This window comes from Oncorhynchus mykiss, chromosome 10 (genome assembly GCF_057628025.1).
Source record: "Oncorhynchus mykiss isolate SJ-2025 chromosome 10, ASM5762802v1, whole genome shotgun sequence".
Taxonomy (NCBI): domain Eukaryota; kingdom Metazoa; phylum Chordata; class Actinopteri; order Salmoniformes; family Salmonidae; genus Oncorhynchus; species Oncorhynchus mykiss.
The window spans coordinates 42,987,504-43,010,817 of NC_143031.1; the positions used below are offsets into that span (position 1 = coordinate 42,987,504).

Sequence of the window (23,314 nt, forward strand, 5' to 3'; positions counted from 1 at the left end):
CATGGTGCAGCCGGAGGACTGCTAGCTTCTGTTCTCCTCTGGCTACATTGACTTCATAACAAAATCTAGGAGGCTCGTAGGCCTCACCACCTTCCATAGACATACATGGTAATTATGAGCACTTCCGGAGGACATCCTACAACCAATCAAAGCTTTTGCAGTATGAATTGACATGGTGTCCATCCAATCATAGAATTAGGATCAGAGAATGAACATGTTGAGCTGAATTGGGATTGTGCCACAGAGCATTATGGGTGTTCTATGTGTTAAGAACCCCTTTCATTATCTGGGGTTTATGGAAAAGTTGCGAATTAAAAGCTAGGGTCGACCTCAGCCTGAGATAAGTTTCATGAAGAAGTATGAAAAGGTAAGGGCATTCAATACCAACTGGTATCAAAAGTATAGCTGGTCATGAAGCCGCCTGTATTATTGGCCTTGCCTGCGTTTTTGGGCATGCTATAATTTGCTTTTAGAGGACACAACGAGATGGAAAGTTCCGCTGACAAGGGCAACTACAAGGAGCTTGCAGAGGAAATGGCACGTTACTATGTTTTACTAGCTGAACATATCACACTTTCGACTGTCTTTTCTGGGATGTAGAAAATAATTGCGAATGATTTGATCGCTTCATCCATTAGACGTTTTTAAAGAGAGAGTTTGACGCAGCACATTTTTTTCGCGTGCGGTCAAGTAGCCTTTCCACTTTCCTCCGGTATTTATTTAGCGAAGATGGTAACACATGACCACTCCGGACAGACACAAGCAAAAACTCACGATATAAATGTTGCAACAGAGTAGGCTATACCTAAACATTAGAAATCTGACATGCTGTATGGGATGAAAACGATACTATTTTTCAGTCTGATCAACTGTAGGCTACTAATAAGAACAGCTGCATACAGCCTATGCGCCCTGTCCAATGTTTTATAAAGCCTACAGTTGCCTGCATGATGCAAACATGCACAAAGCAAGCTCAGCCCTGTGAGTTATTATGTCTATCAGTTGTTGTCTGGGTAGAGGAAATCCCCCTTCTAATCCAGTTAAATAAAATCCATATGAACAAATATAATGTAGCTGCAGTTTTTTCAGGGTTTTCATCCCCCCAGGGCCAGGAGTTTCAGGAGTTAAAAAAATCATGTGACCTGATTAGGAAAAACTGGTCCCACCATAGCCCATATAAAACCTTTTTACAAATGAATCACTGTCATACCTTTATAGGGTCCAGAGTTTTCCAAGTTAGGTTAACATATTAGGAAAAACTCCAGGCCCCAGGGGGAAAAAATTGCCCCACCGCTCTGGGACCTATGGTGCCACCAGTCTGCTTGCAGTTGTCAGTTATCCTCAGGTATGTGGATGGTCAGGCTTTATTCAGGAACTTTTCTTGGGATACTTTGATGTGTCAAGTAAGCAAGATGTGCAGTCTGTGTTTGACTAAATTATTTTTAAGTTCATAGAGAAACTCGCCCAAACCTACAACGGCACAGCTGTAATGGAATGTATCTGCTATTTGTATTTACAGCCAAGTCCCCTCCTGTTCCCTGATTAAGAGGTGATGACTACTCCACTCCATTACCATTGTCAACTCTCTCCTGACATGAACTGAAGCCACGTCTGTTTCCCTCCAAGCACTGTGAGTACCCCTATACATTTTCTCTCATTCCTGTATGTAGAGTCAATCATATACACAAACACAATCACATTATTACACAGCAATGATTTTACTACTTGCTTAGACCAACTCATTCTTAGCTCTTTTGTCTAACTGTGTAGTTTGTTGTGTTATTGTTTTTTTGTCTTCCCAATCAAATCCTGTCCTGCACTGGTCAAGCCTCTGAACACCTCAACTCATGCCACATATCTTCATTCAATCACTGCTGTGATCCCTATCCCACACGGTGTAATTAGCCCTCTCACTCCCATACCCCACAATATTGTACTATAAATGTCTTTATTAAATGCTTTAGGTTAAAATAATTAGTCTTTGACGATTTCTGAAACACAATTTTTCCTCTTTGTGCGTTATTCACCTATACCGTGGGTCTCCCATCCTCCTCAATTTTCCAAGTCACCAGCCTCCACTGTCGCGGACTACAGGAAAAGGCGGGCCGAACAGGCCCCCGTTAACATTGACGGGGCTGTAGTGGAGCAGGTCGAGAGTTTCAAGTTCCTTGGTGATCACATCACCAACGAACCATCATGAACACACCAAGACAGTTGTGAAGAGGGCATGACAAAGCCTATGTCCCCTCAGCAGACTCAAAATATTTGGCATGGGTCCACAGATCCTCAAAAAATTCTGCAGCTGCACCATCAAGAGCATCCTGACCGGTTGCATCACCGCCTGGTATGGTAACTTCTCGGCATCTGACAGCAAGGCGCTACAGAGGTAGTACGTATGGCCCAGTACATCACTAGGGCCAAGCTTCCTGCCATGCAGGACCTATATACTAGGCAGTGTCAGAGGAAAGCCCAAAAAATTGTCAAAGACTCCAGTCACCCAGGTCATAGACTGTTTTCTCTGCTACCGCACGGCAAGCGCCAAGTCTAGAACCAAAAGGCTTCTCAACAGCTTCTACCCCCAAGCCAGAAAACTGCTGAACAAGTAATCAGATGGCCACCGGATTATTTACATTGACACCCCCCTCCCCCACCCCATTTGACTTTTACACTGCAGCTACTTGCTGTTTATTATCTATGCAGTCACTTCACCCATACCTACATGTACAAATTACCTCAACTAACCTGTACTCCCGCACATTGACTCTGTACCGGTACCCCCTGTATATACTGTAGCCTCGCTATTGTTATTTTGTGTTACTTTTTATTATTTTATATCGTTTATTTGGTAAATATTTTCTTAACTCTTTCTTGAACTGCACTGTTGGTTAAGGGCTTGTAAGTAAGCATTTCACGGTAAGGTCTACACTTGTTGTATTCGGCGCAGGTGTCAAATAAAGTTTGATTTGAAACCTGAATGCACTCCTGAGTCCTTTCTGAGCACTCCAAGACTGCATTGTGTTTCTCTGAATTGCCTTGTCAAAGCCTAACACTGTACGATCACATTCTATAACTTAGGTAGTCATGTTGGCAATAGAACAAGCTTTCAAATGATGCCCACCTGACCCAGATTGTGATTTATAATGGGACGTTTTGTATTGCGTAAAACAAAAACAGTGATTATGTGATGACGGAGATGCAGGGTTGTGTTCAAAACAACTACAAGTGTGCTTGCCCTAGCTCCTCGTCGGCACAGCTAGGAGAGCTCAAACAAGCCCCTTATAGTTGAAGACTCATAAAAAAAAAATGAAATCACTTAGGAAGTGTGCACACGTTGGAGAGGTGTGTGTGTCCACTTGGAGACACCAGTTAGTCCTCTCACTCAAATTCTTGCAATTGTTTTGTCTTATGTTGCACCTACCCCACATTTTCCAGGAATATTCTGCATCCAGAGTATTTTCAGATGTTGCTATCAACAAATGTGACAAAAAGTACAGTGAACTTGAAATGCCCATAAAATCAACAGTGTAATGTTTAGATTCAGTCTTGAGTCAGGTGAACAGTTGTGTCCTCAACTTCGGTCTAATACGTTTCCCATAATCTCCAAACTGTTCCCTTCCAATTGCTACCATGCTTATGCATTTCATATTTATTTTGTGAGAAACATTTCAATGTAGCCCTATCCATATAGGCCAATTCCCATGAGTGTAAAGGGTTAAAGGTACGCCACAGTATTCCTTGGGTTGGGTTTATTTCAATAATGCCCACAGCCGGCAACACCTTAGTAATCATCAATTCAGAGCTCAGCTGCATGCAACCCGATTGTGATGCCCATGGTAAATTTGGTTTAACTTTGGATATCACTATAGGGCTAGTTATCGACGATAGGTAAATTACACAATGGAAATGGGACAATATTTTTTTAAATGTCAGCAGTTCATATACAAATATTGAAAGCATTAAATGAGAAGTAAAAGGTATAATATGAAAATGTTTTCCCATGTAAATTATTGACGGTCCCTAACTAGCCCCACAAAGAGGCAATACAAGGTCAAACCAATTTTCCCACGGTCTGGCTTCAGCCAGTCCTACTGTCTGGCTTCAGCCAGTCCCACTGTCTGGCTGAAGCTAATTGGCAAAAGGAGTTGGCTAGCTTGCTAGTTAGCCTAGGCTACTTCCAGCCTGGTTAGACTGTTTCAAGTTATCTAGAATGGTGAGTGACTGTAACTGTACACATGTACAGCTTAGGCAGAGCGAATGTACAAACACGTCCTACGTGCAAACACACACACACAAGAGAAAACCACATCAAAGCACACCTCCAAGACCCTAATCTCCTTCTCAGTTGCATTTCTTAATAAAGTGGATTGAAACTGTGGATAAATCAGTCAGTTTAAGTGTAAATGAGCAATATGAAGAATGGTACTGTTGGTATAGATATTACTATGTGTGGATTGTTGTAGCATTTAGAGAAACTAAATTGGTGTGAAAACATTGTGGGTCATGAATGGTGCTACATAGTACTGGTGTTGTGTGAGAGGCATTTTGTGTTGGTCCTGCCTGGGATCAGCCACTTTTCAGCCCAACATTGCCTGAGATAGATTACAGCTGACACAAAGTCAATACTAACCACACACATGTACATTTACTCGTGCACACACGCACACACACGAACGAACACACACACACACACACACACGAACACACACAGAGGCACGTTGCTTATGCACAATTTTTCTCCTATAGATTACTTTAATCCAGATGGACAGGAATGGTACACGCCTTCTACACCCACTTTCTATCCCACTCTCTCTCTCTCTCTATACCCCTCTCTCTCTTTCACACTCCCTCCATCTTTATCTCGCTGCCTGTCCTCCACCCCCACCCCCCACCCCCCCTCTCTCTCTGTCTTTCTCTTGTTAGCGGTTAAACTCAATCTGTCCTTGTCCGGTCTAATCAAAGTCTCCACAATTTCAATTTCAGCTGTTATTATGTGGGGGGGCACTGACTGCGTTCTTTGTCTTTTTGTGATATCTTTAGGGCGAGAGAAGGCAAAGAGGTGTTTCCTGCATAACTTATTCCCTTAGCTGAGCTGGATGACGGTAAATAAGCCCCGGGGCCTGTGGCAACACCCTCAGCTCAGTTCAGTGCACACTCAGGGTTACATAGCATAGTCATAGAGTGAACTCTTACCACTGCACAGTACTGCTGCCCAATACTAATACGTGACCAGACTTGATTTTTGCATTCCTGTTTGCAAGGGATTTAGTATTTATTTGGAAGTTAAGTAGCAACGGTAGTTTTTGGTACTTACTTTAATGAGTTCAACACTATCTGATGACAAATGGTAATGGTGCTTGTTTTAATGGGTGTCAGAAAAGAAGAGTTATTCATACAGTATGATGTAATTGCCATTTCCCTACGTAACTTCTGATGAAAGGAGTAAGTATTTTACAGCTTGATGTTAGATGGTCCCTCACCCTGAATGTGGTCTATGGGCAAGGAAAAACTGCAATCCATGGTTACATTTTCTTTATTCAGCCATTACTAACTTCAGCTAACTTTACCATCTGCTAGCTAAAAACCAATGAAAGTGATGGGGGCATGTGAGCATGTTTTAAAAAATCATGTCCAAATGACCTGAAATCAAATACATATTTGGTTTCATGTTAATTGAAGGTGATTTTGATTTTAACAAATACAACATAATCAAATGCCCCCGTCACTTCCACAGATTTTTTTGTTTTGCTAGCGGTGGCTAAAGTTAGCTGAAGTTTGCAATGGCTGTTAAAAGAACTGAACCATTAACCATACAGTTTCATATGGCTCATAGACTACTTTCAGGGTGTGGAGCCATCTTTCATCAAATTGTAAAATAGTGAACTAATCTTTTAAATACCAGGGACTAGCAAACGTATAGCCATACCAGCATTACCATAACAGACCCCTTTTATCAAATTTCTATCAGCATGTTAAATGTGAAACCAGAGGGAAAAGAACTCTGGACCACTTATACTCCACACACAGAGACGCATACCAAGCTCTCCCCCGCCCTCCATTTGGCAAATCTGACCATAATTCCATCCTCCTAATTCCTGTTTACAATAAAAAATTAAAGCAGGAAGCACCAGTGACTAGATCAATAAAAAAACGTGGTCAGATGAAGCAGACCTAAGCTACAGGACTGTTTTGCTAGCACAGACTGGAATATGTTCCAGGACTCCTCCGATGGCATTGAGGAGTACACCACATCTGTCATTGGTTTCATCAACACGTGCTTCGACGATGTCATCCCCACAGTGACCGTACGTACATACCAGAAGCCATGGATTACAGCCAACATCCGCACTGACCTAAAGGCTAGAGGGGTCGCTTTCAAGGAGCGGGACTCAAACCCGGAAGTTTATAAGAAATTCCTCTATGCCCTCAGACAAACCATCAAACAGGCAAAGCATCAATACAGGACTAAGATCTAGTCGTATTACACCGGCTCTGACACTCGTCGGATGTGGCAGGGCTTGCAAACCATTACAGACTACAAAGGGAAGCACAGCTGAGAGCTGCCCAGTGACACGAGCCTACCAGACGAGCTAAACTACTTCTATGCTCGCTTCGAGGAAAATAACACTGAAACATACATGAGAGCATCAGCTGTACTGGAAGACTGTGTGATCACGCACTCCGTAGCTGATGTGAGTAAAACCTTTAGCCAGGTCAACATTCACAAGGTCGCAGGGCCAAATGGATAACCAGAACGTGTACTGCGAGCATACGCTGACCAACTAGTGTTGCGGCGAATCAGAATTAGTTGGGTAACATAGATAAGATGTTTTATTTTCATAATATGCTTACGTGAGATACTTGTCATTAGAATGTTTCCCTTTGGACTATAGGGTTGGCAGTTGCAGTTATCCCTCCTCAGCTAGGGCTCAGTCACTTGGTGCCCAGAGAGGGGAGAGGTCAGGCTTGTCTTCATATGTGAATGTATCTGTTAAACCATGTGGTGCTATGCAGAATATCAGAAGGGGAGGAGGACAGAATGGAACATTGTCTTCTTATGGGAATGTCTCTGTAACTATTCCTAAACCATGTGAAGGGATGGCGTGATAATGGGGAACCAGTTAGTTATCTCCACAATGTCTGTACGCCAGTCACTCCCTCCTTTTCCCATTGGGGGGAGGAGTATGGCAGTGTCTGGAACCATTGTATGTCCCCTCTGATGTTGCCCTTATCATGACCTAGTATATGACCTAGAGGCTCACTCCCCTCAGTGATCTTGTCCAGAAGTGGGGTGTTCTTGAGATGTGAGTATCTAGAATTGACAATTGATATATGCCATTGGATGAGTTGGTGTTTTGGTACTATGAAGTACCAAAAAGAGATTAGAGCCTCGTTTTAGAGACCAAACTGAACGATAATTTATAGCGAATGCTGTCTGGCTATGGGATACACCTCTCTCAAGTAAGTCTTTCTTTGTGAACAGTTCCTGTTATCGGTGGTTTGTCATGTCGACTAGGGGGTGGATCTTTGCTATAAAATATCTCAGTTGCCATTATGTTGACCACTCTCAACTTTTCATTAGAGATCCTGAAATGTTGAAAGTCAAATGCTATTGCAAAAGCTTAATTATTGTTAAAGGTGAAGTTTAAGTATAACTCTGACTGGTGTGTGGTTTGCTCTCTCATCATTTGGTAATACAGGAAATTGCCACGACACTAGCAAGTGTCTTCACTGACATTTTTAACCTCTCTCTGTCCAAGTCTGTAATACCAACATGTTTTAAGCAGACCACCATATGCCCAAGAACACTAAGATAACCTGCCTAAATGACTACCGACCCGTAGCACTCACATCTGAAGCCATGAAGTGCTTTAAAAAGCTGGTCATGGCTCACATCAACACCATCAACCAAGAAACCCTAGACCCACTCCAACTTGCATACCGCCTCAACAGATCCACAGATGATTCAATCTCTATTGCACTCCACACTGCCCTTTCCCACCTGGACAAAAGGAACACCTATGTGAGAATGCTATTCATTGACTACAGCTCAGCGCTCAACACCACAGTGCCCTCAAACCTCATCAATAAGCTAAGGTCCCTGGGACTAAAAAAAACCTGCCTCTGCAACTGGATCCTGGACTTCCTGACGGGCCGCCTCCAGGTAGTAAGGGTAGGTAACAACACATCCGCCATGCTGATCCTCAACGCGGGCCCCTCAGGGGTGTGTGTTCAGCCCCCTCCTATACTTCCTGTTCACTGATGACTGCACGGCCAGGCACGACTCCAACACCATCATTCAATTTGCAGATGACACAACAGTGGTAGGCCTGATAACCGACAACGAGACAACCACGAGGTCAGAGACATGGTCGTGTGGTGCCAGGACCACAACCTCTCCCTCAATATGATCAAGACAAAGGAGATGATTGTGGACTACAGGAATAAGAGGACATAGCATGGCCCCATTCTCATCGACGGGATTGCATTGGAGCAGGTTGAGAGCCAACAAACTAACATGGTCCAAGCACACCAAGACAGTCGTGAAGCGGACATGACAAAACCTATTCCCATCTCAGGAGACTGAATAGATTTGGCATGGGTCCTCAGATCCTCAAAAGGTTTTACAGCTGCACCAGGCATCACTGCCTGGTATGGCAACTGCTCGGCCTCTGACCGCAAGGTACGACATGCGGTAGTGTGAACGGCCCAGTACATCACATGGGGCCAAGCTTCCCGCCATCCAGGACCTCTATACCAGGGGGTGTCAAAGAAAGGCCCTAAAAATGTTCAAAGACTCCAGCCACCCTAGTCATAGACTGTTCTCTCTGCTACTGCACGGCAAGCGGTACCGGAGCGCCAAGTCTAGGTCCAAGAGGTTTCTAAACAGCTTCTACACCCAAGCCATAAGACTCCTGAACATCTAGTCAAATGGCCACCCAGACTATTTGCATTGCCCCCCCTCCCCTCTCCACACCACTGCCACTCTCTGTCATCTATGTACCTCAACTAACCGGTGCCCCTGCACATTGACTCTATTCCGGCACCCCCCTGTATATATTGTTATTTTTTTACTGCTGCTCTTTAATTAGTTGTTACTTTTGTCTCTTAACTGTTGGTTAGGGGCTCGTAAGTAAACATTTCACTGTAAGGTCTACTACACCTGTTGTATTCGGCGCATATGACTAATACAATTTGATTTGATTTGATTACCGCCACTAAAGCTATCAGGGCTACTGTACCCTAATATCACTGTGTGTTTGGCCAAAGGCCACATTTCCTCTGATCCATTCAAAGAGAATGATAATCTGATTTATGCATTCTGCATTTCTTTTAGATATCTGCATGATTCTGGATGCTTTCCATCTACTGTATCCTGCAGCTCAGTTAGGAGCTCCAGCTTGGAGACTTATTTTATGGACGGAAAATTAAGCCACCAAACCACAAACATCAATCCCTTCACTTCTAATTGTGTTTTTTCCTTTTGAGCAAAAAAATCCTCAAAGATTATGGAACGGACCCAAATCTTTGCTGTTGCATAAGGCTGTAATCTGATGCATCTTGGGCATTCTCATTATCAAACAGTGGAATATAGGAATTTATTCTCCCTCTGTTCCTAAACTAATCGGATATGCTTACGCATGGATACTAGCGTCCTGGTCCGTGGATGCTATTTGCTAAGAGGTATTTTAGGCATTGTGACGCAACAAGGGCTGTTCATGGACAAATTTGAAAATCCATGGAAATTGGTTGGACAAATCCAAGGTGATCTTTGCTCATTGTTTTGCCCAGAGACTGACAGACACAAGCTGGGTGTCGACTCTTTCCCTAGGTTTTATTCCATAATACAGTACACTCTGAAAATAGACACAAAGGTTATTTTTAAATCTTGTTTGTCATGGCTAAAGAATTGTTTAAATCTCCAATAAAACACCAAGCTTAAAAACAGGATTGCATATGGTTTACTCGTGACAAAATCACTTATTAGTAATTATAGCCTCCCAAGTGGTTCAGCTGTCTAAGACACTGCATTACAGTGCTAGAGGCGTAACTACAGACCCGGGTTCGATCTCAGGCTGTGTCGCAGCCAGCTGCGACCGGGAGACCCATGAGGCGGCACACAATTGGCACAGCGTCGTCCGGGTTAGGGGAGGGTTTGGCCGGCCGGGATATCCTTGTCCCATTGCGCTCTAGCGACTCCTTGTGGTGGGCCGGGCGCATGCACGCTGACTTCGGACGCCAGTTGTATAGCGTTTCTTCCGACATATTGTTGCGGCTGGCCTCCAGATTAAGCGAGCAGTGTGTCAAGAAGCAGTGCAGCTTAGCAGGGTGGTGTCTTGGAGGACCCATGGCTCTCGACCTTTGCCTCTCCCGAGTCCGTACGGGAGTTGCAGCGATGGGACAAGACTGTAACTACCAATTGGGGAGATAAAGGGGTAAAAAAAAAATGTAAACGTTGTAATTATTGTGCAGATGTGATGCTATCAACACGGCCTATTCAATGTACAGTAGTTTGCTATTAAAAAGTATTACTGTCAGATCTGACTGTGCTTATAGTGATGCTTTATTTTGTCATAAGGGAAAAGAAGGGCTTAACTTGTAGAAATAAATACTTTTTCTATTGACCGTGGTCTCTTACCTCTCAACCTCATGGTATCCCTTCTCCCTCTCTCTCGCTCCCTTCTTCTCTCTCTCCCTCTCTGACCCCTGTCGCAGTCAGTAAAGATCTGATGGGAGGCTACCTAACACCGCTCAGTCTGATCAGGTGTTGTCCAGTAAGCGACTTTAGGGCCCTCATCTCTTGCGGTCAGCTAAATGCTATCCTACGCTGGATCTCACCACGTTCCCTGGTCTCCTGCTCGCCGATAGGGTCCCAGATTTGTGACCCGCAGCACTTTTCCAGAGTACAGTCGATTGGCCCTACTGATGCCTACTCATGCTTTACTACGACCCACCTCTGCGCCAGAAGACATCTGGGACTATACTACACTTCCTGTCTGTCTGGCTGTCAACATGCACTAACTGCAGATCAAACACTCCTCTTTAGCTTTGGTTCATATTACTGTCTCATTCTCATCTTGCCCAGGTGTCATTGGCCAGGTTGTAGGTGTGTGTGAGTTTGCATATATGTGTGTGTGTGTGTGTGTGTGTGTGTGTAGGTGTGTGTGTGTGTGTGTGTGAGCGAGCGAGCGAGCGAGTTAGACAGTGTGTGTGAGGGGAGGAGAGGGTCACTGCTCTATATCCCACCCTTCCCAGGTCAGATTCCTCCTTGGACAAACTAAGGGGGTAATTATTGATTAATCAGTATACTGTACATTAATGCGTTGGATGGATCGGAGAGGGGAGAATCACCGCAGATCACTGGCAGAGAGCTTTCACATAGCGGGCCAGCCAGGCGGCCATCTTAAGAAAGGCCAGGACAGGAAGAGGTGGAGGGAAGGTGGGAGCAGAGGCTGATGCTGCATTTTGCAACTATCACACTGTTGATGGTAATATGACATCTTTAACACTGTACACCTACCACCATTATAGGAAATGTGTATACTGCAAATATTACAGTTTAATGAAAGTGGTAAATGCTTCAAAGTGGCTGCGGATCTGACTGAAACAAAATACTATACATAATTCAAAACAACATTGTACATAACTAAAAAGACCTAAATGCATATTCCTTTGTAGCTGAGATCAAATGGTTAGCATGAAGATGCTGCATGGATGTTTCACCTGTTAAACTCGGAGGAATTATCATTTACGATTGGCAGTGAGAAATGTGAATGGAGGGTGACCACAAAAATATGTGTGTAAAATAAAGGTAAATAAATACATGCTCAGAACATGATATGGGTCTTCCGGGGGGGGGGGGGGGGGGGGACAACAACTATCACCATGCCAATGCTGATGGCTTGATGATAGAACGCACTTAAAATGGAGGAATGGCGATGGATCACTTATATAACTCTCTGAAAGACACAACCACTGGCATGAAGTGAGGACCCTACAGTGCAGTGAACTCAACTATGAGACATTTAGTGGCCTGAAGCCGTGTTATGCAAACACACAGTCATATGTGAGAGCATCGAAGCTTTCCTGTTGTTTTTCACTGTTGTTTATGATATCGCTCACAGTTGCAAGACCAATGGGTATTACCATAACAAAGCTATGAGGCATGGCAGCAGTGCACTCTGTTGCCACTAGAAGAATGGGAATACAGCACGGTGCTATTTCAGGCCCGTGGAGAGGTTGTTATCATACATTACTCTGGGGCTTTCACACACAGAGACATGAACATGCACAGCAACTCAAACACACCAATACGGGAGGCAAGCACTCACACACACTCATGGACACACACGCACACATACAGGTAATTGACAAAATAAAGGAAAGACCAACATAAAGTGTCTTAGGGCGTTGGAACACCAGGAGCCAGAACAGCTTCAATGCACCTTAGAATAGATTATACAAGTGTCTGGAACTCTATTGTAGGGATGCGACGCCATTCTTCCACAAGAAATTCCATCATTTGATGTTTAGTTGATGGTGGTGGAAAACACTGTCTCAGGCGCTGCTGCTGAATCTCCCATAAGTGTTCAATTGGGTTGAGATCTGGTGACTGAGACGGCCATGGCATATGGTTTTCACAACAAGCTCACACAGTCTCACATCAGAATTAGATGTTCATCTGTGTATCTCAAACGTCAAATCTCGAAGTGTATGGTTGCTGTATGGTTCCAAGGTTAAGTTTATGCATTAACGCTGAATTCCTAAGGTTAAGCATTAACTATGAATGTGTCAAGTAAGGGTTAAGGTTTGGGATATAATTGAAACCAAAAATATACAAATGGATTGCGACTTCTGGAACCAGGGGGAGATGCTTATGCCCAAGCAAAACGAAAGCCTACTTGAAGGTAAACGTGATCACTGTTGCCCATAGGGATCTGTTTCCACGACATCTCCTGACGTCCCCCAGACATGGATGGGCATCGAACACTGACTTGTATCACGGGTGACCTGCCTGGGTTTACATTGTTTTCATGCTCATCAAACCATTCCGTGACCACTCGTGCCCTGTGGATTGGGGAATTGTCTTCCCATAGCCATGGTAGCCCAAAAAATGTGCCAAAAGAATGACCTGCCCAAAATGTTGATACATAAGCCATGATACATACATTTGATACATAACATAATGTGATGTTAGGTGCTTAATTAGCTCAGGAACCACACCTGTGTGGAAGCACCTGCCTTCAATATACTTTGTATCCTTATCTACTCGTTTCCATTATTTTACCTGTACATACATTAACACACACACACACACACACACACACACACACACACACACACACACACACACACACACACACTCAAGCAGTCTTCCACACTCACATGTAAATAGAGATCTACAAACACTAACAAAGACACACAAATAATTAATGTCACACAAAGAGCAGATCGTTTTTTTATCACTTTGTAGCAATTTCCACAAGTACTGCATGTGCTACATTTTCACAACAGATCCCCAGAATGTTTTTTTTAATTCGTTTTTTATTTCACCTTTATTTAACCAGATAGGCCAGTTGAGAACAAGTTCTCATTTATAACTGCGACCTGGCCAAGATAATGCAAAGCAGTGCGACACAAACAACAACACAGTTGAGTTACACACGGAATAAACAAACATACAGTCAATAACACAATAGAAATAAATATATATACAGTGTGTGCAAATGAGGTAAGAATAGGGAGGTAAGGCAATAAATAGGCTGTAGTGGTAATTACAATTTAGCAATTAAACACTGGAGTGATAGATGTGGCAGAAGATGAATGTGCAAGTAGAGATACTGGGGTGCAAAGGAGCAAAAAATAAATAACAATATGGGGATGTGGTAGTTGGATGGGCTATTTACAGATGGGCTATGTACAGGTGCAATGATCTGTGAGCTGCTCTGACAGCTGATGCTTAAAGTTAGTGAGGGAGATATGAGTCTCCAGCTTCAGTGATTTTTGCAATTCGTTCCAGTCATTGGCAGCAGAGAACTGGAAGGAAAGGCGGCCAAAGGAAGAATTGGCTTTGGGGGTGACCAGTGAAATACACCTGCTGGACCACGTGCTACTGGTGGGTCCTGCTATGGTGACCAGTGAGCTGAGATAAGGCAGGGCTTTACCTAGCAAAGACTTATAGATGACCTGGAGCCAGTGGGTTTGGCGACGAATATGAAGCGAGGGCCAGCCAACGAGAGCATACAAGTCGCAGTGGTGGGTAGTATATGGGGCTTTGGTGACAAAACGGATGGCACTGTGATAGACTGCAACCAATTTTCTGAGTAGAGTAAATGACATCGCCGAAGTCAAGGATCAGTAGGATAGTCCGTTTTACGAGGGTATGTTTGGAAGCATGAGTGAAGGAAGCTTTGTTTCAAAATAGGAAGGATTCAATTTTGGATTGGAGATGCTTACTTTGAGTCTGGAAGGAGAGTTTACAGTCTATCCAGACACCTAGGTATTTGTAGTTGTCCACATATTCTAAGTCAGAACCGTCCAGAGTAGTGATGCTGGATGGGCGGGCAGGTGTGGGCAGCAATAGGTTGAAGAGCATGCAAAGCGGTGTGGTGACAGTGTTTCCTAGCCTCAGTTCAGTGGCCAGCTGTGAGGCGGTGCTCTTATTCTTAGTTTCACAACTCTGAGCACAAATATCAAAACAGATCATCAGAATGTTTCACAACTCTAATCACAAATATCAAAACAGATCATCAGAATGTTTCACAACTCTAATCACAAATATCAAAATAGATCATCAGAATGTTTCACAACTCTAATCACAAATATCAAAACAGATCATCAGAATGTTTCACAACTCTAAGCACAAATATCAAAACAGATCATGAGAATGTTTCACAACTCTAAGCACAAATATCAAAACAGATCATCAGAATGTTTCACAACTCTAATCACAAATATCAAAACAGATCATCAGAATGTTTCACAACTCTGAGCACAAATATCAAAACAGATCATCAGAATGTTTCACAACTCTAATCACAAATATCAAAACAGATCATCAGAATGTTTCACAACTCTAATCACAAATATCAAAACAGATCATCAGAATGTTTCACAACTCTAATCACAAATATCAAAACAGATCATCAGAATGTTTCACAACTCTGAGCACAAATATCAAAACAGATCATCAGAATGTTTCACAACTCTAATCACAAATATCAAAACAGATCATCAGAATGTTTCACAACTCTAAGCACAAATATCAAAACAGATCATCAGAATGTTTCACAACTCTAAGCACAAATATCAAAACAGATCATCGAAGCACATTTTCAGTTGACTGATTACAACAAACTAATTCACAAAGTCACTTGTTCACTGTACCAAATTACTCCCCACAGGGCACATACGTCAGTCAGTTCAACGTCTTGTTTTGCTTTACATTTGGTTGAGTTGTCAACTAATGTGAATTCAATGTGAAACCAATAAAAATAAATCACCATGTCATTGGATTTAGATGAAGAAAACGAAATACCCTTACGTATCCATGTTTCACATTGATTCAATGTCATCACATACATTCTTGGGTGTGTGTGTGGGGGGAGGGGGGGGGGGGGGTGAAGTGATGTGGAAACAACGTTGATTCAACCAGTTTTTGCCCAGTGGTTCTTTCCATTTGGGTACATAGTCAATCTGAGCATCTGCTTTTCAAATAGCAATATTCACTTTACTTTTCATATAATTTTGTTGTCATTTGTTAACAATAAAATGAACTATCACTTAATCTAACTGCTCAAAACTGATAACTTCTAAACCAAAATTATATAGTCCCTAGTTAACGGATATAGATAACTGCTGAATGCTGTACATTTATATATTTTTGCCTCATAAATGTATCAATTTGAGTCAATTTATCTTGGAAGGTAAAACCAAATCATACAGTTGAAGTCAGAAGTTTACATACACTTAGGTAGAAGTCATTTAAACTTGTTTTTCAACCACTCCACACATTTCTTGTTAACAAACTATAGTTTTGGCAAGTCAGTTAGGACATCTCCTTTATGCATGACACAAGTCATTTGTCCAACAATTGTTTACAGACCGATTATTTCACTCATAATTCAAATGTTTTTGGCTAAGGTGTACATAAACTTCCAACTTCAACTGTATATTGATGTGGCTGTAATACTACAGCATTATCTATCAACCAGAATGCTTCAATAGGACAAAGTGGAAAGAGTCACTCTATGTGCTACCATTTGGAATTATAGTGTAGTGTAGAATGCACTGATTAAATATCTGGGTTGTATATAACAATATACACAAAACATTAGGAACACCTTCCTAATATTGAGTTGTACCACTTTTGCCCTCAGAACTGCCTCAATTCTTTGGGGAATGGCCTCTGCAAGGTGTTGAAAGCTTTCCACAGGGATGCTGGCCCATGTTGACTCCAATGTGTTCCACAGTTGTGTCAAGTTGGCTGGATGTCCTTTGATTGGTGGACCATTCTTGATACACACGGAAAACTGATGAGCTTCAAAATCCCAGCAGCGCTGCAGTTGTTGATACACTCAAACCGGAGAGCCTTGCACCTACTAGCATACTCGTTCAAAGCCCTTAAATCTTTTGTCTTTCCCATGTCGTCTGAGATCCCCAAAGACTGGAAAGCTGCCGCGGTCATCCCCCTCTTCAAAGGGAGAGACATTCTAGACCCAAACTGCTACAGACCTACAGTGCCTTGCGAAAGTATTCGGCCCCCTTGAACTTTGCGACCTTTTGCCACATTTCAGGCTTCAAACATAAAGATATAAAACTGTATTTTTTTGTGAAGAATCAACAACAAGTGGGACACAATCATGAAGTGGAACGACATTTATTGGATATTTCAAACTTTTTTAACAAATCAAAAACTGAAAAATTGGGTGTGCAAAATTATTAGCCAAGTTAACAAACAGATCACCGACCATTTCGAATCCCACCTTACCTTCTCCACTATGCAATCTGGTTTCAGAGCTGGTCATGGGTGCACCTCAGCCACGCTCAAGGTCCTAAACGATATCATAACCGCCATCGACAAGAGATAATACTGTGCAGCTCTATTCATCAACCTGGCCAAGGCTTTCAACTCTGTCGATCACCACAGTCTTATCAGACTCAACAGCCTTGGTTTCTAAAATGACTGCCTCGCCTGGTTCACCAACTACTTCTCAGACAGAGTGCAGTGTGTCAAATCGGAGGGCCTGTTGTCCGGATCTCTGGCAGTCTCTATGGGGGTGCCACAGGGTTCAATTCTCGGGCCGACTCTTTTCTCTGTATACATCAATGATGTCGCTCTTGCTGCTGGTGATTCTCTGATACACCTCTTTGCAGACGACACCATTCTGTATACAGTGGGGCAAAAAAGTATTTAGTCAGCCACCAATTGTGCAAGTTCTCCCACTTAAAAAGATGAGAGAGGCCTGTAATTTTCCTCATAGTTACACTTCAACTATGACAGACAAAATGAGAAAAAAAATCCTGAAAATCACATTACAAAATAGCCTCCAACACTCTACTCAGCAAATTGTATGCAGTCTATCACAGTGCCATCCGTTGTGTCACCAAAGCCCCATATACTTCCCACCACTGCGACCTGTATGTTCTCGTTGGCTGGCCCTCGCTTCATATTCGTCGGCAAACCCATTGGCTCCAGGTCATCTATAAGTATTTGCTAGGTAAAGCCCTGCCTTATCTCAGCTCACTGGTCACCATAGCAACAGCAACCAGCAGCAGCAGCTCCAGCAGACATATATTTCAATGGTCACCCCCGAAGCCAATTCCTCCTTCGGCCGCCTTTCCTTCCAGTTCTCTGCTGCCAATGACTGGAAAGAACTGCAAAAATCACTGAAGCTGGAGACTCTTATCTCCATCACTAGCTTTAAGCATCAGCTGTCAAAGCAGCTCACAGATCACTCCGCCTGTACACAGCCCATCCAACTACCTCATCCTCAAACTGTTATTTTTAAAATTTTATCTTGCTCCTTTGCACCCCAGTATCTCTACTTGCACACTCATCTTCTGCACATCTATCACGTCAGTGTTTAATTGCTATATTGTAATTATTTTGCCACTATGGCCTATTTATTTCCCTACCTCCCTTATCCTACCTCATTTGCACATACTGTATATATACTTTTTTCTATTGTATTATTGATTGTATTTTTGTTTATTCCATGTGTAACTCTGTGTTGTTGTTTGTGTCGCACTGCTTTGCTTTATCTTGGCCAGGTTGTAGTTGTAAATGAGAACTTGTTCTCAACTAGCCTACCTGGTTAAATAAAGGTGAAATATAAATTGAAATAAAATAAAATTCACCCTCTGAATGGCACACATACAGAATCCATCTACACTGATCGAAGTGGATTTAAAAGGTGACATCAATAAGGGATCATAGCTTTCACCTGGATTCACCTGGTCAGTCTGTGTCATGGAAAGAGCAGGTGTTCCTAATGATTTGTACATTCCGTGTATCCCACTTACTATCTGAATGTCATTGATGCATTGTAAGCTGATGAATTTCAAGCAGAGAGAGACAGGTGATACTGTATCAGTTGACAAGTCACGTAAGAAAATAAAAGAAATACAAGTTTTATCAGTTTAGAGTTTTGTACTTAATGTTTAGAAATGATATCATTTGCGTCTGAAAAATTTGCCAAAGTCATCGAAAGAAAACGTCAAGATGCCAGAGCAAAATACATGTCTGATACTACATACACCAATGGCCATAGGAAATAACAAGGATAACGTAGTGTTTTATAATGTGAACCCTCTCTGGCATGTCCTTAACTGTGTCCATAAAGCAGAATCTCTTCACTATTCAGCAACATCTTGAAAACACCATTATAACGTAGCAGACATTTCAGGCTTTGTAGAAAAGTGGTGATTCTCCAAACAGGGATTATCTGGGGTTACAACAAAATATTTGTGTTCTATGAAATGCATTATGGGTTATATTCTCAATATGGCGGCTGCTATGATCCTTTACGTTCAACTCTTCACTATCCAGAAGCACAGAAGAATTGACAGAAACCAGCCGTTTTCATTAATCACGCGGCTCGTGTGGTCTACATTTTCATGGCCACCCAATGGACATTGAAGAGAACAATATTGTGATCATTGTATTTTTTTTTGCCTGTGGCAAGGTTACATAGATTAGAAAACTGGCAAGGTTACATAGATCACAACACAGGTTAGATTGGTCTCAATCTGAAATGTATTAATCATCTCTGTTGTGGGGGTGGAAAGGTCGAAGGGTCTTTAACATAACTGAATTTTAACCGGAGGTGTCATTACAGTGCACATTACCAACACACACACACACACTTAGACAGAAATAAGTGGCTCTAATTACCTCCCCAAAGGCAGTTCTAAAAGGTGAAGTAAGAATAGTGTATGTGAGCTGTGGGTTTTCTCTTTGTAGTCTACTGCATCATGTGGTCCCTCCAGTATGGACAGAGTGATAACCCACTCCACATGATATACCCACTATCCAACTAGCCACCAACCAGGATGGGAACAGCTGTGTGGATTTGGGGAAGGCTGACTATACACTATATAATCCAGTAGTGTGAGTGGAGACTCCTGCTCACCACTGTTGATTTAGCTCTGTTGTCTCTCTGTGACTAGGGCATACCCACTACAACCAGCGGCATCTGATATGGCGTTCCTTTTCATTCTGACATGGTCTGACCCAAACAGACACATTGGATAGAATCTAATTCTCTAATCATTCATTCCAAAAAATTTACAAATAATTCCAACATGAACATCCCCACATTCCGTTAGTTATGAATAAAGCAAAAAATGTAACCCCCAAAATGTTTACCCCAAAACACTACAGACAGGCTCAGAAGCATATATTGTGTTTACCTGTGACCACCATTCCACCAACCAATCAGTGACTTGGCAGAGAGGAAGGGGAGGAGATGGAGGAGGAGGAGGAAGAAGAGAGCGATGACTCACCCGGTCTCTTTTCGTTTCGACCTTTTCGACCCCCACATAGCCGTACTTTAGAGATAAGGACTAAGATCTGTTTCTGGCACAGAGACTTGTTGCTCTTAGGACAGGGCTTCCTTTTGTTGGCTACAGGTCGGTTTTGTCCGTCGTCCTTGACCGCCCGTTTCTGTCTGATGAGAGAGCTGGCGAGAGCTGCCATCTTCCCCCCCCTCTCACCTTTGGGAGGGGGGTGTCTTCCTACCTAACAACCCCTCTCCTGGTGGGGCTGTCTCTGTCCTCAAGCAGCAGAGAGAGATGGGAAGGTCCAGGGAGAGCCCCAGAGGGGGGAGAGGGGTTCTACGCGGTGTTACAGATATGGGGGTTAGGTTCAGAGCCCCCTGAAAAAGGAAGGAGCTGGAGAAGGTGAAAGTTCAAGTGCAGTCAAACATCCAATGTTGACCCTCCAGTGTGATGATAAATAAATACACCAACACTAAAAAAAAACACCCAAAACAAAGACCAGTAAGGTCACATCATCAGTCAAAATAAAGAAGGGTGATTGAGGTTAGAATGTCTGTTTGATAAAAAAAACATGTAAAGACATCTCCATTTCTTACATTTTTAACCCCACCCATCTTGTCCCTCACGACCAAATTACCAGACAACGAAGTTCAAAATATTGCAAAATCACTAGCCTATCCTATAAGTAAACAGTCCCCCAAAAAGAGACAGAGCTCTTTTCTCTGTCATATAAAAATTACACTTCTTCCAGTGAAGAGTGAAATCATTTTGAAGCTCAAACAGCATAAAAATATACAGGCAGTCACCATGTAGTTTCTGGATGCCCAACTTTGCCTGCCGTGGAAAAGCGTCAGGAATAATGAGCGGAGAAACGGCGCGGTAATCCAGCAGACTTAGATCCAGTGGCAGCATACAGGCGGGACGGTGATGGACTCACAAGAATGAAGCCGGGAACGGAACGGAGGGATGGACAGAGAGAGATTTCTCTTCCGCCTCTTCTGGCATACTCTCTCTCCACACAGCCCTCACCTAACCCCCCCCCCCCCTCCCTCCACCCAAAGCAGCAAGTTAGTGTGTGTGTGTGTGTGTGTGTGTGTGTGTGTGTGTGTGTGTGTGTGTGTGTGTGTGTGTGTGTGTGTGTGTGTGTGTGTGTGTGTGTGTGCGTGAATTTCAGCAGCCACCATCAGTAGAGGTGACATTCATGAGAGAGAGAGAGAGAGAGAAGGAGAGAGAGGGGGAGAGAGAGAGTGGAAAAGAGAGAGAGAGGGGGAGGGAGAGAGCAGCTGTGATGGGAGAGAATGAGATCGACTGGGAATGAGAAGAAGAGGAGAGAGAAAGAGAGAAGCAGAGAGAGGCTGAGGAGAGAGAAACCATGCAGCCACCTCTCTCCTCAGAGTTAACGCTCTTAGAAGAGATACAATTTCTCTGTCGCGCTGCCTCCCCATCCATCTGACTGTCCGTCAGAGGTGGAGAGCAAGAAAGAGAGAGAACACTTTTGGGTACATCTCTGCATTCTGTGTTTCTGTTTGGTGTGTATGCTCTCTGTCATTCACCATCTTCGTTACACTAGTATGTCATGCTGAGTCTCTCTGGAGACTCTGCTGCATGTCTCCCTCCCTTTTCCCTCCTCTATTTCCTTCTCTCTCCTCAAACTCCTCATATGAAATGGAGGGAAGAAAAAGCAGGTTTGCTTGCAGAGACGGTCATTGAGTGTCTGTCAAGGAAGGCTGCTGGCTTACGCTAACCGTGACAGATACACGACCAGGGACAGATTGAGTTAGACAGCCTCCCCCCTTCCCTCCCACCACAACACCCACCACAGAACACCACCGGCCCTGGCACTCCAAGCCCAGTCTATCGCATACACTCACCCAGTCGCATATGCACACACACACACACACCACACACACATTGACACTCACACTCACACAGAAAAACATAGAGTGCATTCGGAAAGTATTCAGCCATTCTTGACATTTTCCACATTTTGTTAATGTTACAGCCTTACTCTAAAATTGATTGAATTGTTCTTTTCCCAATCTACAGACAATACCCCTTAATAATGATGCAAAAACAGGTTTTTAGAAATGCTTATAAAAAATTTATAAACTGAAATATCACATTTACATAAGTATTCAGACCCTTTACTCAGTACTTTGTTGAAGCACCTTTGGCAGCGATTACAGCCTAGAGTCTTATTGGGTATGATGCTACAAGCTTGGCACACCTGTATTTGGGCAGTTTCTCCCATTCTTCTCTGCAGATCCTGTCAAGCTCTCTCAGGTTGGATGGAGAGCGTTGCTGCACAGCTATTTTCAGGTCTCTCCAGAGATGTTCGATCAGGTTCAAGCCAGGGCTCTGGCTGGGCCACTCAAGGACATTCAGAAACTTGTCTAGGCTGTGTGCTTAGGGTCTTTGTCCTGTTGGAAGGTGAACCTTCGCCCCTGTCTGAGGTACTCAGCTCACTGGAGCAGGTTTTCATCAAGGATCTCTCTGTACTTTGCTCCGTTCATCTTTGCCCTGATCCAGACTAGTCTCCCAGTCCCTGCCACTAAAAACATCCCCACAGCATGATGCTGCCCCCACCATGCTTCACTGTAGGGATGGTGCCAAGTTTCCTCCAGACGTGATGCTTGGAATTCAGGCCAAAGAGTTCAATCTTGGTTTCATCAGACCAGAAAATCTTGTTTCTCATGGTCTGTGAGTCCAACTCCAAGTGGGCTATCATGTGTCTTTTACTGAGGAGTGGCATCCATCTGGCAACTCTACCATAAAGGCCTGATTGGTGGAGTGCTGCAGAGATGGTTGTCCTTCTGGAAGGTTCAACGATCTCCACAGACGTACTCTGGAGCTCTGTCACAGTAACCATCGGGTTCTTGGTCAAGGTCCTTCTCCCCCAATTGCTCAGTTTGGCCGGGTGGCCAGCTCTAGGAAGAGTCTTGGTGGTTCCAGAATTATGAAATCCATTGTGTTCTTGGGGACCTTCAATGCTGCAGACATTTTTTGGTACCCTTCCCCAGATCTGTGCCTCGCCACAATCCTGTCTCGGAACTCTACAGATAATTCCTTCGACCTCATGGCTTGGTTTTTGCTCTGACCTGCACTGTCAACTATGGGACCTTATATAGACAGATGTGTGCCTTTCCAAATCATGTCCTATCAATTCAATTTAGCACAGGTGGACTCCAATCAATTTGTAGAAACATCTCAAGGATGGTCAATGGAAACCGGATGCACTTGAGCTCAATTTCTAGTCTCATAGCAAAGGGTTTGAATACTTTATTTAAAAAAATATATATATATATATACATTTGCA

The 23,314-nt window shown here is 43.3% G+C and overlaps 1 protein-coding gene across 1 annotated transcript in view; it reads right to left on the reverse strand.

Annotated features, from left to right (window-relative positions):
- The window catches only part of LOC110533935 (fibroblast growth factor 11-like), a 59,733-nt gene extending 38,328 nt beyond the window's left edge, over positions 1–21,405 (reverse strand). Inside the window, exon 1 of the mRNA XM_090186682.1 lies at positions 20,005–21,405. Coding sequence (XP_090042808.1) covers positions 20,005–20,197 — 193 coding nt within the window. The 5' untranslated portion in view covers positions 20,198–21,405. The remainder of the gene's footprint in view (positions 1–20,004) is intronic.
- Positions 21,406–23,314: the final 1,909 nt, after the last annotated feature.